At 34.8% G+C, this 14,160-nt stretch overlaps 1 protein-coding gene across 1 annotated transcript in view; it reads left to right on the top strand.

The window, feature by feature from the left end:
• Positions 1-437: 437 nt before the first annotated feature.
• Positions 438-14,160, top strand: part of LOC132701813 (pyrokinin-1 receptor-like) — a 95,678-nt gene continuing 81,955 nt past the window's right edge. The window contains exons 1-2 of the mRNA XM_060670028.1: positions 438-824; positions 12,728-12,917. Of these exons, the coding sequence (XP_060526011.1) occupies positions 562-824; positions 12,728-12,917 (453 nt within the window). The 5' untranslated portion in view covers positions 438-561. The remainder of the gene's footprint in view (positions 825-12,727; positions 12,918-14,160) is intronic.

Genomic DNA, 14,160 nt, shown 5'->3' with positions numbered 1-14,160 from the left:
GTAGGATTATATGTTCCGAAAATTGATAGTGTTTTGTTTTATACGTCACTTGGAAAAAAACTTGGATACCAACCCTACATTTCGTTTTTTTGTTTACCTTGATATCTCTAAAAACAAAAAAGGTACAGCCAATTAAAATGTTATCAAGATAAATTGAAAAAAAAATATTTTACGAGAACGGCACCGCCAATACCGGAGCGTGTGATATCATCAAACTTATAAGCGGTCTAAGGGTATACAATATGTTAGTTATGCTAGTTAATTTCCGTCATGTTCGTTTACTGTCGGCGCCGCCACCACCGGAGACTTGACGCCGAATTTCCCTATCCGAGGAATCCCCGATTTAGAGCCAAACCAAAGCGCATCTAGCGGCGCGCCAGTACGTGATAACTCGCGCTTTGCGACCGGATCCCGCGCTGATAGAATATCAGTTCCTCGTGCGATCGGATCTGAGTTGACGCCGTCACGCCGCCGCCTCTCTAAAGATGCGCGATCTTCCGTCCACCGTCTCGCATCGGTCGGAAATCGGAACTTAGTTTCGCGCGTTCCTTTCAAACGACTATGGACTTTGCGAATGACAGCTTCTGCGACGTGAACTTGTACGGTCCGAAACGGGACGGGCTTAGCGTCGTCGTGCCCGTCACAGTGATATACGTGGTGATTTTTATCACAGGAACGGTGGGCAACGTCACCACGTGCATCGTCATTGCCCGCAACAAGTCGCTGCACACCGCCACCAATTACTATCTGTTCAGTTTGGCCCTGTCCGATTTGGTCCTGCTGGTTTCCGGCCTGCCGCAGGAGATTTACCTCATATGGAACAGGTTAGGAGGGCGGGTCCTTTGATTTGATTTGATTGTGTTCGAAACAAAATCAAGGTAGAATAATCCATGTTTTAGAATGGATGTCAGCTCTACACAGATATTGACCTCGGTTCAAGGTGTAAGAATGTCCGAGAAATCTCTTTGGAATCTCCACGCAGCTCTTGGATTTCCAGAGAGATATCTAGGGGCACTTTTTAATATACAGGCAGCAAATTTTATTTAGTCCCGTGCCCTGCGTCTCGTATTTTTCTATTCTTTTTTAACGCGGTAAAGCCCAGCCAGAATTTTCAAGGTAATAGGTAAATTTATTGGGAATTTTTGTTATTATTTAGAGCTTTAGAGAATTTTTTAGAATTTGGTATGATTGTCTCTGAACTTTGCAGAATTAAATGGAAACATGCATGCTCTTGCGCAATGTATGGGCATTTTTCCATAGTTAAGACAACTAAGACATATAAAACGCTTGTTTGAAATTGTGTTTGTACGGTATGTGGTGATGAAAAAGGACAAGAAAGACTTGGTAAGACTAATTAAAATGTTTCTTCTAACACAAAACAATAAAAAATACAAGTTCAAATCCTTAAGAAGAGAAAAATTAAAATAAAAAAAAAATAAAATAATTTTTCAAAAATTATTGCACGTATTTAAAACAAAATCATTTTAAGCATCATTTAAAAACAAAATAAACAATTTTCACTCCTATTGTACTATTTAAAAAAATTACGTTCTCACTTTGAGTTCGACAGGTTGTGCTGCGTCATCATATAAAAGCTCAAAGTGATTGCGATTTTATTAATTTAAACTCAGCCGTGTATTTTTAAGTGTACTAGAAGTCCTTTTATTGCCGGAAACTGGATATCTGAACAAAATCTTAATCGTCTAAACGAGTTTGGACTGGAGTGTTGCTATATTCGAGCGTTTCTTGCCGGTATCGCGATTTGCCTCAAATTGAAGTCGAACCTGTATTGACTTTCGGAACGGAAAGACACAGTGTGGCGTCAGATATAGAAAAAAAAGCTTGTGTACTAGGAACATGCCATAAAACACCCGACATCTTCGGAAAATATTAATAGGTCTGTCGAGTCTGAACACGTATATACATATATATCTATAATAAATAGGCCCGAGGGCCTGCGGAAAGTTTTAGTTCAATATTTTAACTCTTCGTTCGTTTTATGTTCAATGTCGTTTTGGGTTTTTCAAGTATCAGAAATTTTATACGTGGATAGATGGAGAATGGCAAATTTATTACCATTACACGAGCATCATCTCTCTATTAATAACTACTTTATCATACTGTTTATATCAAGGATTATTAATGACTAAAACAATATAAGAGAGCTATCAAGTTTGGAAAAATGACTTAAATAATTTGTTGGACACGCAACAGTCTGTCTTGAAATTTAAAAAAAAACAACACTTTGTAAAGTTTCTATTCTATTTTGATTTTGATTTCGTAGTTGTAAAATTTCCTCTAAATAATAATACAATATTCCCAAAATGAGTTTCTTGGAGTTAATTTTGATCACCTTTCTTTTTTTGTCAGCGCCCGGACTAGTTAGGCTTAATTAATTAAAATTAATTAAATTAAATTAAAATGATTAATAATAATATATAAATAATATTTATTTATTTATTTGTTTTCTAATAAAGAATTTTCATATTTAACGGTATTTGAAATAACCAGCAATTTCATAAAAAAATATTAGAAACGCTTTCAGAATATTGAAACAAAAGCTTAGAAATTTATATAATTGCGTTAATAAATTGATAAAAATTGTCAATAAATTCAAAAAAATCAAACTATAGAGGGTGTTTGATTTACACAAAATTGAGAGAAGTACCATTTTGCTAAACATCGCAACACGCGTATTCGATAAAAATATTTCAATTTTGAATATAAGAAAAAGCATTATTTTCTAAAGTATGTTAGGCACAGAAAAATGTTTAAAAGTTAATATACAACGTAACAAAAACTTTTCCAACGCCACTTCAATCCCGGTACATTACAGACCAACATATAAATATTTATATATATCACTGGATTCGTCTTTTAAAAAATGTAACTTTATTCGACCATCTTGTACGTAATTCCGCGATAAATAATACAACAAAATTAAAGATGATTTTACTAGAAACAACTTTTGTATTCAATTTTTTTTTAACGCTCATAGATTTCGACATAAGGTTTGGGCCACTATAAATACAATAAATCATCGAATCGGCCGACTTTTGCGTCATGTAGACACGGATTCCGCGTTACGCACTCGAGTATTAACGCGAATTTTCCGATCAATTTCCGAACCGCGAAACGCACTTTGAAAGCGGTAGTAAACAAATTATGTTTACTTCCAAGCTTTTAAACCAATTAACCAAGCGTTCATCGCATACGGACAAGGATTGACGAAGGTTAAGATATGATATTAAAACCAGCCGATGGAATGTGATTTATTTTTGTTGATGTTGTTTTCTTAACCTAATGCCGCCATCGGGAATATTGACACCTCGTCAATGTTTCATCTTAAGTCCGAGCCAAGGTCGAAGCAATTAAAACTTTTCGAAGAAAAAATACTGTCCGTCTAATTCGCGGTTCATTTTTGGCGCGTCGATGCTCTCTCCGGTTATCGATAACGGTTGTATTGAAATTAAAAATATTCCGAAGCAATCTTCGACGTTTAATTATAGCTGAAAAGAGAAAACAACCATTATACCTTCGTCAATCAATCATTATCATTGAACATTATTCTACTCGAAATGATATCGAGTTTTTTTTATATAAAAAACTTTAGACGGTACATTTCCAAAACGCGTTAAGTTTGACTCGATTACCATTTTGAACGCGTAAATATTAATGAACCGAGCGTTAATTTCCATAAATTACAATTTAGAACCCGGCAAAAATGTATAGTTGCAATTCCATCAGGTAATTATGCGTTTTCCACATTCGTCGCGATATTTTGATCTTTTCACCTCGTTTTCAATCGTCCCGTTTGAGTTTATTGAGTGAACAGTCGACGATCGACGGCCACTGGTTCTTGCTTCAACAACGACAAAGTCCGCTAACGGGGAATGTGTGTTTGGTGGTCATATTTCCAGTTCTAAAATAGGATTGCTTCTTCGTCTCCTTACGTTAGGACTAAGTAATGTGTTTCCGTCAATAGTTTCCCAGTTGGGATGCTGAAGACCAGCTTTCTTAGCGTCTTATAGGTCGTCGAGGTGTATTTATTTGATTTTGTACCCGAAACTAACCGTTTATTTGCCATTCTGTTTACACATCCCAGGTTTCTTGCCCATCTTACTCTACCTTGAGTCTCACGCACTTCACACACATTTCTTCACTTCTCTTCCGGTCCAATAACACATATTATGTTATTAATCTTAGTGTTCGCATTTCTGTCTTATGCTACTTTTATATATTTTCACTTTTCTCCTAGTGCTCATATAGTGTGTCCTGTTACTTCGTCCTTTATATTCCTATTGCTTGTTACTTTCAAAAGTCGATGAAATTGGATTTTCGAAAGTATCTGCGCTGGTATAAAAATTTTATATCTCGGTAACGTAGGTCCTATGGGATCGCCGTTGGTACAGGAATGATCACTGTCGAAAAAAATTTTTTTTTGTCTGTTGTCCAATCTCCTTCTCCGTTCTCCGTTCTCGTCTTTTGGTTTTTCCTGAATAACTTTCGAACCGTTGGAGCTACAAAATTGAAATTTGTTTCCTTTTTAACACTCCACGAGGCACATAAGCTTATAAGAAATGGCCCTGATGCGACGCCGGTATCCATCTTTTTTTCGCGATTTTCGATTGATTTTTGGACCTTGCTATGAAACACGATAAGTGTCCGAAATTTGAAGCAATCGATTTCATATTTGGCACAATATCCTAAAAAAACAAAAAATGGCGTGTGCAAGCGTCTACAAAAACGTTATATTTCAAAAACTGTTTTGGAGATCAAAAAAATTTTTGAACCAGAAGACGCAGAAGATACGGCTCTATAAACTTTTATTTTTGACAATTTTTCAAAAATATACACGGTGAGCCGCATATTCAAAAAAACTGAAAAATTCGATCCCCTATTATTGAAAATCTCTGATCTCACTTTCTTTTATATTGCGATATAGCCCGCATAGACAGAAAAAACTTTTGTATTTAAGGTTTTCACCTATCGTACAGGGTGTTAAGTGTACTAAATTTGCAGATATCAACTTCAAATTTAGCAAAAAATAAAAGTCCGTGTCCACATTTCAACGGTAGAAATTGGACGGCATAAAATTTTACCGAGTATTTTTTAAAAATGTTTCAAAAATTTTTGCAATAACATTTATTTAGGGCATTTTTTCGATTATATTATTAATATTTGAGATGGCTATTTGCAAAAGACTCCTAGAGCTTTTTAATAAATATAAAATGTTCAACAATCATCAGCATGGTTATGTAGCTAATAAATCAACAGAAACCGCTATATTTCAGTTTATAAAAACAATTTTAAAACACTTGGAGGGCGAAAGAATAGCTTTAGGTACGTGCTTAGATCTTTCTAGAGCATACGACTGTATAGACAGGGACTTATTGTTCAAAAAATTGGATTTATATGGTGTAAGAGGTAATGTTCTAAAATTGTTTGAATCATACTTAATAGGAAGGAAGCAACAAGTAAGAATAACCCAAAATGGCACTAGTTATTTTTCGGATATTAAGGAAAATAGTCTGGGCATAGCACAAGGTAGTATTCTTGGTCCAATTTTATTTATTATTTTTGTGAATGACTTGTATTTAGTAACACAGTCAGAAGAAGAGAGCATAATATGCTATGCGGATGATACCAACCTGCTTATAGGTGGAAATAATCTCACTGACGTTAGTGATAAAGGCAACGATATTTTTACAAGGGCACGTGACTGGTTTCTAGGTAATAAATTGATATTAAACAAAGAGAAAACGAAGTTAATTATGTTTAGAACTAAATTATGTAGAGTTGAAATACCATTAAGAATACGGTTAGGTAAAGAAAAGATTACTATGGTAAATAACACTAAATTCTTAGGTTTACAAATTGACGAATTTCTTGATTGGTCTGAACATATTGATTATCTGCTAAATAAATTAAATTCAATTTGTTATGGAATTCGAGTTGTTGCAAATTATATGAATAAGGAAACTTTAAAAATTATGTACTTTGCAAACTTTCAGTCGCGCATGAGGTATGGAATTATCTTTTGGGGGGGTAGTGGTCAACTACAGAAAATTTTCGTGGTTCAAAAGAGAACTCTTCGGACTGTCAAAAAAATGCAATTTAGAGTGAGCTGTAAAGGGGTGTTCAAGACTGAAGGTATTTTTACTGTATATGCTTTATATATTTATGAAGCATTGATATTCTTCTTTAAAAATCGAAAGGACTTCGAACCACAGATATTTCATAGATATAATACCAGAACCCTAAATGTAAATTACCCTATTCACCGTTTAACCTTAACTGAAAGGATTCCTTATTATATGTGCCTGAGATTGTATAATAAATTACCAAATGAGGTAAAAACAATTGCAACTCTAAAAATCTTTAAATATACAATAAAAAAGTTATTGATAGAGTTAGAACCTTACTAAACTTACTTAAAACTTATTTTCTCGAAAACCATTTACTATTTTCAAAAAATTCTTGAACCAGGAAGCGTGGAAAATCCAGGGCTATAACGTGTACTTCCAATAATTACTGTATCATATACAGAGTGTGTCGTTTATGGCCAAAAAATCTAAAAATTTCCCTTTTCGTGGGTAAATTATTGGCGATAAATGAAAAGCCGTTAAAGATGGGATAATTTCATTAAGCGTGTCGTGAGACAGTTTCAGGTTTTGTCGATTATTCGGAAAAAATATCATTCGATAACGCTATTATTTGGGCAAATTTTAATATTTACCGATGTTTCAAGTTCGACGAGATGTGAAGGACATTTTATACAGAGTGCATGCACAATTAAATTTAAGATCAATGAAGCACATAAAGGTTATCTTTTTTTATTTAGTTATTTGTCGGAATATAAATATGGCATCTATAGCAGATGTTGCAGGTTTGATGTCTTATGGCAGTGAATCTTTTAAGGAATCCCAAGCCATAGTATATGCGCTTGGTAGATATATATTTCAGTTCGGTCTATATTCACTCTGGCAGGAAAGGCGGCAAAAAAATGAAAGATAAACTAACAGCCGAGACTGATGGCATCACTACCTTCTTTGTTATATACTGTATCAGTTTCCCACATATTCAATACCATTATCAGATCGTGTACGTTTTCTGAGATGTGGAAGATTGCTAAAGTTATTCCTGTGTTTAAAAAAGATGAAGCGAGGGTTTTTCTGAACTCTTCGAAATTACAGTTTGTGACTGTATTTATTCTCGTCTTAGAATATTAGTGTTGAGCAACACGGTTTTGTTTCAAGTAAGTCTTGTACAAGCAAACTGGCAACGTTGACTCGGTATATATGTGAATCAATTGATGCTTTTCCAAAAGCATTTGATCAAATAGATCATTATATTTTAGTATCGAAACTTTAAAATGTTGGCATATCGTCGTGGCTACAAAACTTGCTGAAATCCTAACTATTAGATCGTAGACATCTTTTTCAATAAGAGGCATTTAGTATTTCATTCCAGTTCGGAGGTACCACAAGGGTCAAATTTAGGATCTCTTCTTTTTATCATCTTTATTGATAATCTAATTGGTACGTTTATTTGCAATAAATTAGAATATGCTGATGATTTAAAAATTTATGGCACGATTAATTCTAACGAAGATTGTTTGTTGCTTAAAGATAACATAATGTCATATCAGAATGGTGTCTGGTTAATCGATTAGGTTTAAATGTTTCTAAGTGTAACGTGCTTACTTACTCTGGAAAGCTGAACATAAATTTATTTAATTGCGCAATAAATGTATGTACTTTTATAATTTTTAATAAGAAGTTGCACACTTCAACAGTACCTCAACACTGAGAACCCTGTATTAATCTTACGTGAGATTTAAATTAGAATATGGGTCATTGGTGTGGCTTGGAGTTGATCCAGAGACGGTTAGTTAAATACACACTTTTTAGGGAAGATAATGTAAATCTCTATAGAGGATTTGACCATCAGGTACTATTAGGCAGGTTCGGGGAATCATCTCTGGGGGTTAGAAGGGACATTTATTCTTTAAAATTTCTGTATGGGCTTTTGTATGGTACGGTGAACTCTGAGTGACTTTTAAGCCAGGTAAGTACGTCCCCAGAATTGAGGCCAGATTTAGACCTACATTTCATTTTCCTACACCTAGGATAAATATTTTATATCAGTCGTCAATTTTGTTTATGAGGATACACTTCGTGAGATTTTTTTTTGCTTCATGTGCAGAGCTGATTACTGCTTACAGTACGTTTACGAGTAAATGTACTGTACAGTACTTTCATTATTTTTCTCTTATTTATATATTTTCTGTTGGAGTAAACCTGTTGAAATAAATTTGCTTATTATATATTATTACATTATATAGATGTGTCATTTTTCCCCTTTTTTGAAAGTCGGATTCAAAATGCTTCTTTAATATTTCATCGTGTAATGTGTCGTCTTAATATTCGATTATCTCTTTCGATATTTCGATTTTCTGTTCTTTTGTTTCACTACCTTTTGTGGTATTTTGTCTAAGGAAATTCCCCTATTTTTGAATTGGTTGCCCTTTTCATCCTTATGTGGTGGTTCTTGTTGAGTTCTTGAGTTTTTCGAAATGTCTTTTCCATTCTTCTACCATAATTCTTGTATGTACTCATGTATTAGTTTTTTTCTATTTCTCTGATTTTTCGAATGCTTTCATTGGCCCTCCTCCTTTCTTTGAACCAAGGCTTTGTATTTCGTCTTCTCCACTCTTTTACAGCCCTTCTTATATATGGTTTTGCTGCTTCTATTATTTTTTCCATGGAGTTTTAATGTCATCGAACTCTTGAATTCTCTTAGTAGCTATTTTTCCTTAAGTTTTTTTTTTGATGTAGGTATATTGAGTTGTCGAATGGGGTTTCTATATTCAGTTTACTTATTTTGACGGTGTGCTACAAGATGGTGATTTTTTCCAGCATTGGTGGAAGCTGAATATCTCACGTCCTGCGTTGTTGTCGGATGAATAGTTTTACTTTACGTAGTCTTTTGTTGATGTAATTCCTCGTGCATTTTCGAAGGTGTATTTGTGATGTGGGTTGTGGGGATATAAATTGTAAATCGTGTTAAGTTTTCACCGGTCTCATTAATTGTTAAATCGATATTTGATACCTGGTATAACTTAATCCCCAATTCTGGCATTAAAACCATCTTCATTAAAGATATCGTTGTAACGTCTGGTAAAATAAATCTATCTCCGGATGTTGTTTGGTAATATCAGGTGCCTAGAGTTCTTATTATTACATCATATTTATTATAATATATTCTATAAATTAAATAGGATTGTGGACCATCTTATACCCATCCATTAAGATTTAAATGAAAAGATTAAACTACATTGTCTGCTTACCAGGGAGGTCTAACCAGCACCCGTTAAAATTTCACTCATACTAATTCAAGTTAGCCTACAAATAATGTACGGGCGACATTCCTTTTCTTCTCCTCATTATTTAGTAATAGTTTTTATTTTTGATATACTTTTCATTTAGTACCTAGGTGTGTGTGTGTGTGTGTGTGTGTGTGTGTGTGTGTGTGTGTGTGTGTGTGTGTGTGTGTGCGTGCGTGTGTGTGTGTGTGTGTGTGTGTGTGTGTGTGTGTGTGTATGTGTGTGTGTGTATGTGAATTGTAAAAGGCAAATAATTTTCCTTTTCTCCTTAAAAACAGTTAATCTATTGTCAATTTATAATTAATCTAAACTCTATTACTATTTCTAATTAATTTCCTTTTATATTACCACATTAATTAATATTGACTGAATTATGCAAAGTGTTGTTATTATATCCGGATTTCTAAGCCTTGCGTTTGAGATAAAATATTTGCTATTTGTATATTTAAAAAATAAGTGTAAACATTTAGCAGTCGTAAATTTGTCAACAAAAGTTCGATAATTATTCCTCAACAAAGGAAGCGGGTATTTATTACAAATGTATGCAATCAATAGCTAGCAATTGGTTTTAAATCTTTTTTTTTATAGTTTTGACGGCCGTCTTTATTACGCGATGTGGATTAAAATTATCCCCCGGCGCCCAACGAGAGAGAGAGAGAGAGAGAGAGAGAGACTTAAAAAAATGTATATTTAGATAAAACAAGTTTTAGCGTCCGAAATGTTCGCAATTTTCTCGGCATAAAGAACGCAATTTTGTGCAAGTAATGTCGCTGCAAAAACCTTCTAGCAGAAACCGCAAAATCCGGAAGACACCAACAGGCGATCAGGCGGCGAACGCTTTAAACGTTTCAATGTCGCCGTATCGCCGAAGGACTAAAAGTAATTAAATTAAGGGAAACGTTGAAAAATTGGTATAAATATATTATTTCACAAATATTTTCCGCCAAACTACCAATAAACTGCTACTGCTACCTAACTAATATAATCCACTGCTTGAAGTTTTAATATAAGGTAAGTTATATTTATAACGCATTTATAAGAAACCCTAAGTTTTATAACAGTTTTTACAGTTTTATAAGAAAAGTATTGATCAAGTCTTATTTATAAAATCTTTGGTTATATTTGTTATTTATTTTTATTTTTTTTAAGTTTTACAGCGGTCTTAAAAGCCTTTTACTCTTTACTTCTTATAGCGTAAAACCCGTATAAATCTTGAAAAGATGCTTGAATCACCTAACAAATATTTTACAGCTACTATGGTACCTGGAATCCCGTGCGCTTGGAAAGACGGTGCAGTTTGCCCAACTTCCTTCGTTTGCACAATTGTAAAAGGCATGTTTAGTTTAATTCCCAACTTTATCTAGATATTTATGACACTAAGCACACTTCTTCCAAGAACAAATAAATAAACAACAACTGAAAAGTGAGGTTTATAATAGTATAAATGACATTTGACATTTATGTACTAGGATAGTTTTCCAGTTCCTTTTAGTGTTATAGCCGACTAACCAAAACTAACGAAGGTTTTTATAAATACCTTTTTGGGAATTTATGAAACATCCAATTATTGCAAGAGCAGTATTGCTATTAAAAAACAAGATAAGTTTCATAAAAGTTTCCAAGATACCTAATGTTACTTGAAAGTTCATATAAAACTGTAAGATTTTAAAAGAAATCGCATTTTAAGAAATATTCCTGAAGCTTGAAGACATATTTTTTCATGAATGTACGATTAGAAAATTACCTGCATTTCAATTGGAAAATAATTATGAGACATAATTGTAACTTCAGGTTTTTTCCAAAAGTACGTTTTAAAATACTTCAATTTTAAGAACTGCTAAATATAGAATGATTTGATATATTTTTTGTGCCAGATAAAATTAAATCATAGTAGAAAATTTTTAGAGTTTTTATAATATTATTAAGACATTTTTCATATTCACGTTAAAGTCCTTTAGAGTAAAACCAAAATAAATGATAATAACAAGGACACAAAAAGGGAGAAGCCAAAAGGGGGAGTTTCTTGTTGGGTGTTTATAAACATTGTAAGTAGGTTTTAAAGTGGTAACGAAAATGGTATTCCTTGCCGTTTTAATAGTATATTATGCAAAAAGTGCGGTAAACGGCATTTGACTTACGAGTTTATTTGACACGAACGGTGCGAGTGTTTTATAGACGAGTGACTTAAAAGATTTACCGAACGTGTTGCATACTATACTTTTTCTAAGACCGTTAGTTTTTGGGTACATTTTTGCAAAGTAATACGAATACATTCACTGACATGGCCGTCAGAATTAACAAACGTCAAAATTCAAGGCATGGGAAATATCTCCGAAAACATCCGATTGCTCTCAAGCCTGTGCGGTAAAATCCCGGAAATGTCCGAAGTGGCTCGGATTCATGGGAAACGAAACTGACGTGATAAGGTGACGCTTCCCGCACGCTAGATCGGTGTGTAATTAGGTGACTTAAAAAAAGTACCGAACGTGTTGCATACTATACTTTTTCTACTCCCGTCTGTAAAATGCCTAATTACACACCGATCTAGCATGTGGGAAGCTTCGCTTAACCACGTCAGTTTCGTTTTCCATGGATCCAAGTAACTTCGGGCATTTCCGTACGAGATTGCGAGCAATGGGATGTTTTCGGAGATATTTCCCACGGCTTGAACTTTGACGTCTGTCACTTCTGACGGTCATGTCAGTGAATGTATTCTAACGTTCCTAGAAAAAGTATAGTATGCAACACGTTCGGTAAACTTTTTACGTCACTCGTCCATTAAACACTCGGTTCGCCGCGCTACGCTCGTGTCAAATAAACTCGTGAGTCAAATGTCGTTTACCGCACTTGTTGCATAATATACTATTTTCTACGACCGTTGCTTCGGGGGTACATTTTCGCAAAACAACGCGAATACATTCACTGACATGACCGTCAGAATTGATAAACGTCAAAATTCAAGGCGTGTCAAAAATCTCCCGATTGCTCCCAAACCCGTGCGGTAATATGCCGGAAATGTCCGAAGTGGCTCAGATCCGTGGGAAACGAAACTGACGTGGTAAAGTGACGCTTCCCGCACGCTGGATTGGTGTGTAATTAGGTATTTTATAGACTGGAGTACAAAAAAACTTACTTATGGTTTATAAAGGCAACCTCTTAGTTGTAATTAAGTGGAGAGTTTTATATGTGACTAAAATTTGGACACCGGTAGCTTATTCTCCCTTTAAGCGCTGTAGTTTTATAAGAGCAACGAAATCGTTTCGCGAAAAATTCTGTTCGGGAGTTATATTATTCTTATTTCGATTTTATTTTTCTATGTTTAAATGTTTTTACTTCTAGATATCCGTACATATTCGGCGGCACTTTCTGTTTCCTGCGGGGACTGCTGGCCGAGACGTCAGGGAACGCTACAGTGTTGACCATTACCGGCTTCACCGTGGAACGCTACCTCGCGATATGTCATCCGTTTCTGTCGCAGACGATGTCCAAATTGTCCAGGGCCATCAAGTTTATCCTCTTCATATGGCTGGTAAGTCGGGCGGCTCGCGGTCGCGGAAAACTTTACTGTGAAACTTTTCCGGAACACTGATTTGCTGCAGTGACACATTTGCGCAAAACTTTTCTCCATAAATAAAGGCGGTGGCAAGAACTTTTTATCGTATACTGTAAACCGGAATTCGCGAAGCTCCTACGTCTTTATCAGGGGCGAAACTCAATCTAATTTCAACTAAAACTTGACAAAAAACGTTTCGGAAGAGCATATTCTACGTGATTTAGAAAGCTGCGATGTACGTCGCGCAAGCGGAGGCTAATTCGAGACGAAAGTTGTTACCCTGCGAACTTCAACGTCCAACTAAATTTGCTGATGGGATTCTAGGGGATTGAATTTCATTTTAAGCCGAAAACTCTCTTCGTTCTAAAGTGTATGAAATAAAGAAAAGTAGGAAACGTTGATATCGGATACACTACGTTGGGTATAGTATCGATCGATCAAAGATTCATCAATAAACAAATTATTTTGCAATTTAACTTACTACTAGGAAAACTTAAAACTAAAGTATTGCTCAACAGCAGTCCTTAGACTATAATTACTTAAACAATTAATTAAGTGTACACTAATAGGACTTTACTTTGCCTTTACACTGACACTTAAAGTAAGTCATAGGGTTTGGTTCTCTTGAGTCTCCTAAGCAGTCTCGTGTCGAGCTGTTCGTGACTCTGGGCGAATTTTTTAATGGTTTGGCTAAACAGTTTTCATATCCAAGTCCCTATGGAGGTCACTGGTCCTAAAATACCAATATTAATCTTTTTGGCACTGCCCCACAGCTGCAAGCCATATTCCCATATGGGTTTAAAAATGTGTTTATACAGCAAGAGTTTATTGTAAGTTGACAGGGTGGAATGCTTACTTAATAGCCAATACATTTTCTTATATTTGAGCAAAGTTCTTCTCTCTTCTTTTTTGACATGGGCCTCTGGCGTAGATTAGCGTCCAAAGTAATACCCAAATATTTTGCGGTATTGGCATATAGTATTCCCATATTATCTTTACTAATTACTATATACTAATATAGGGACCGCGTTTATTTGTGAAGTGGGGATTTGGTTTCGTTAAATTTAATTCGTCAACGTTTTGCTCAGTCGTTGATTAGCAGATATTTGCAGATTTCTAGCTGCTTTTTTAATTAATTTTAATTTTTGCCCACAGTGTCATCTGCAAAGGTGGCTATCATATGACGTATTAATTCGGAAATGTCAATGGTGTATAACAG

The sequence above is a fragment of the Cylas formicarius genome, unplaced genomic scaffold (assembly GCF_029955315.1).
Source record: "Cylas formicarius isolate icCylForm1 unplaced genomic scaffold, icCylForm1.1 PGA_scaffold_5__7_contigs__length_24384050, whole genome shotgun sequence".
Classification (NCBI taxonomy): Eukaryota; Metazoa; Arthropoda; class Insecta; order Coleoptera; family Brentidae; genus Cylas; species Cylas formicarius.
This window is presented reverse-complemented; position numbering and strand designations above follow the sequence as displayed.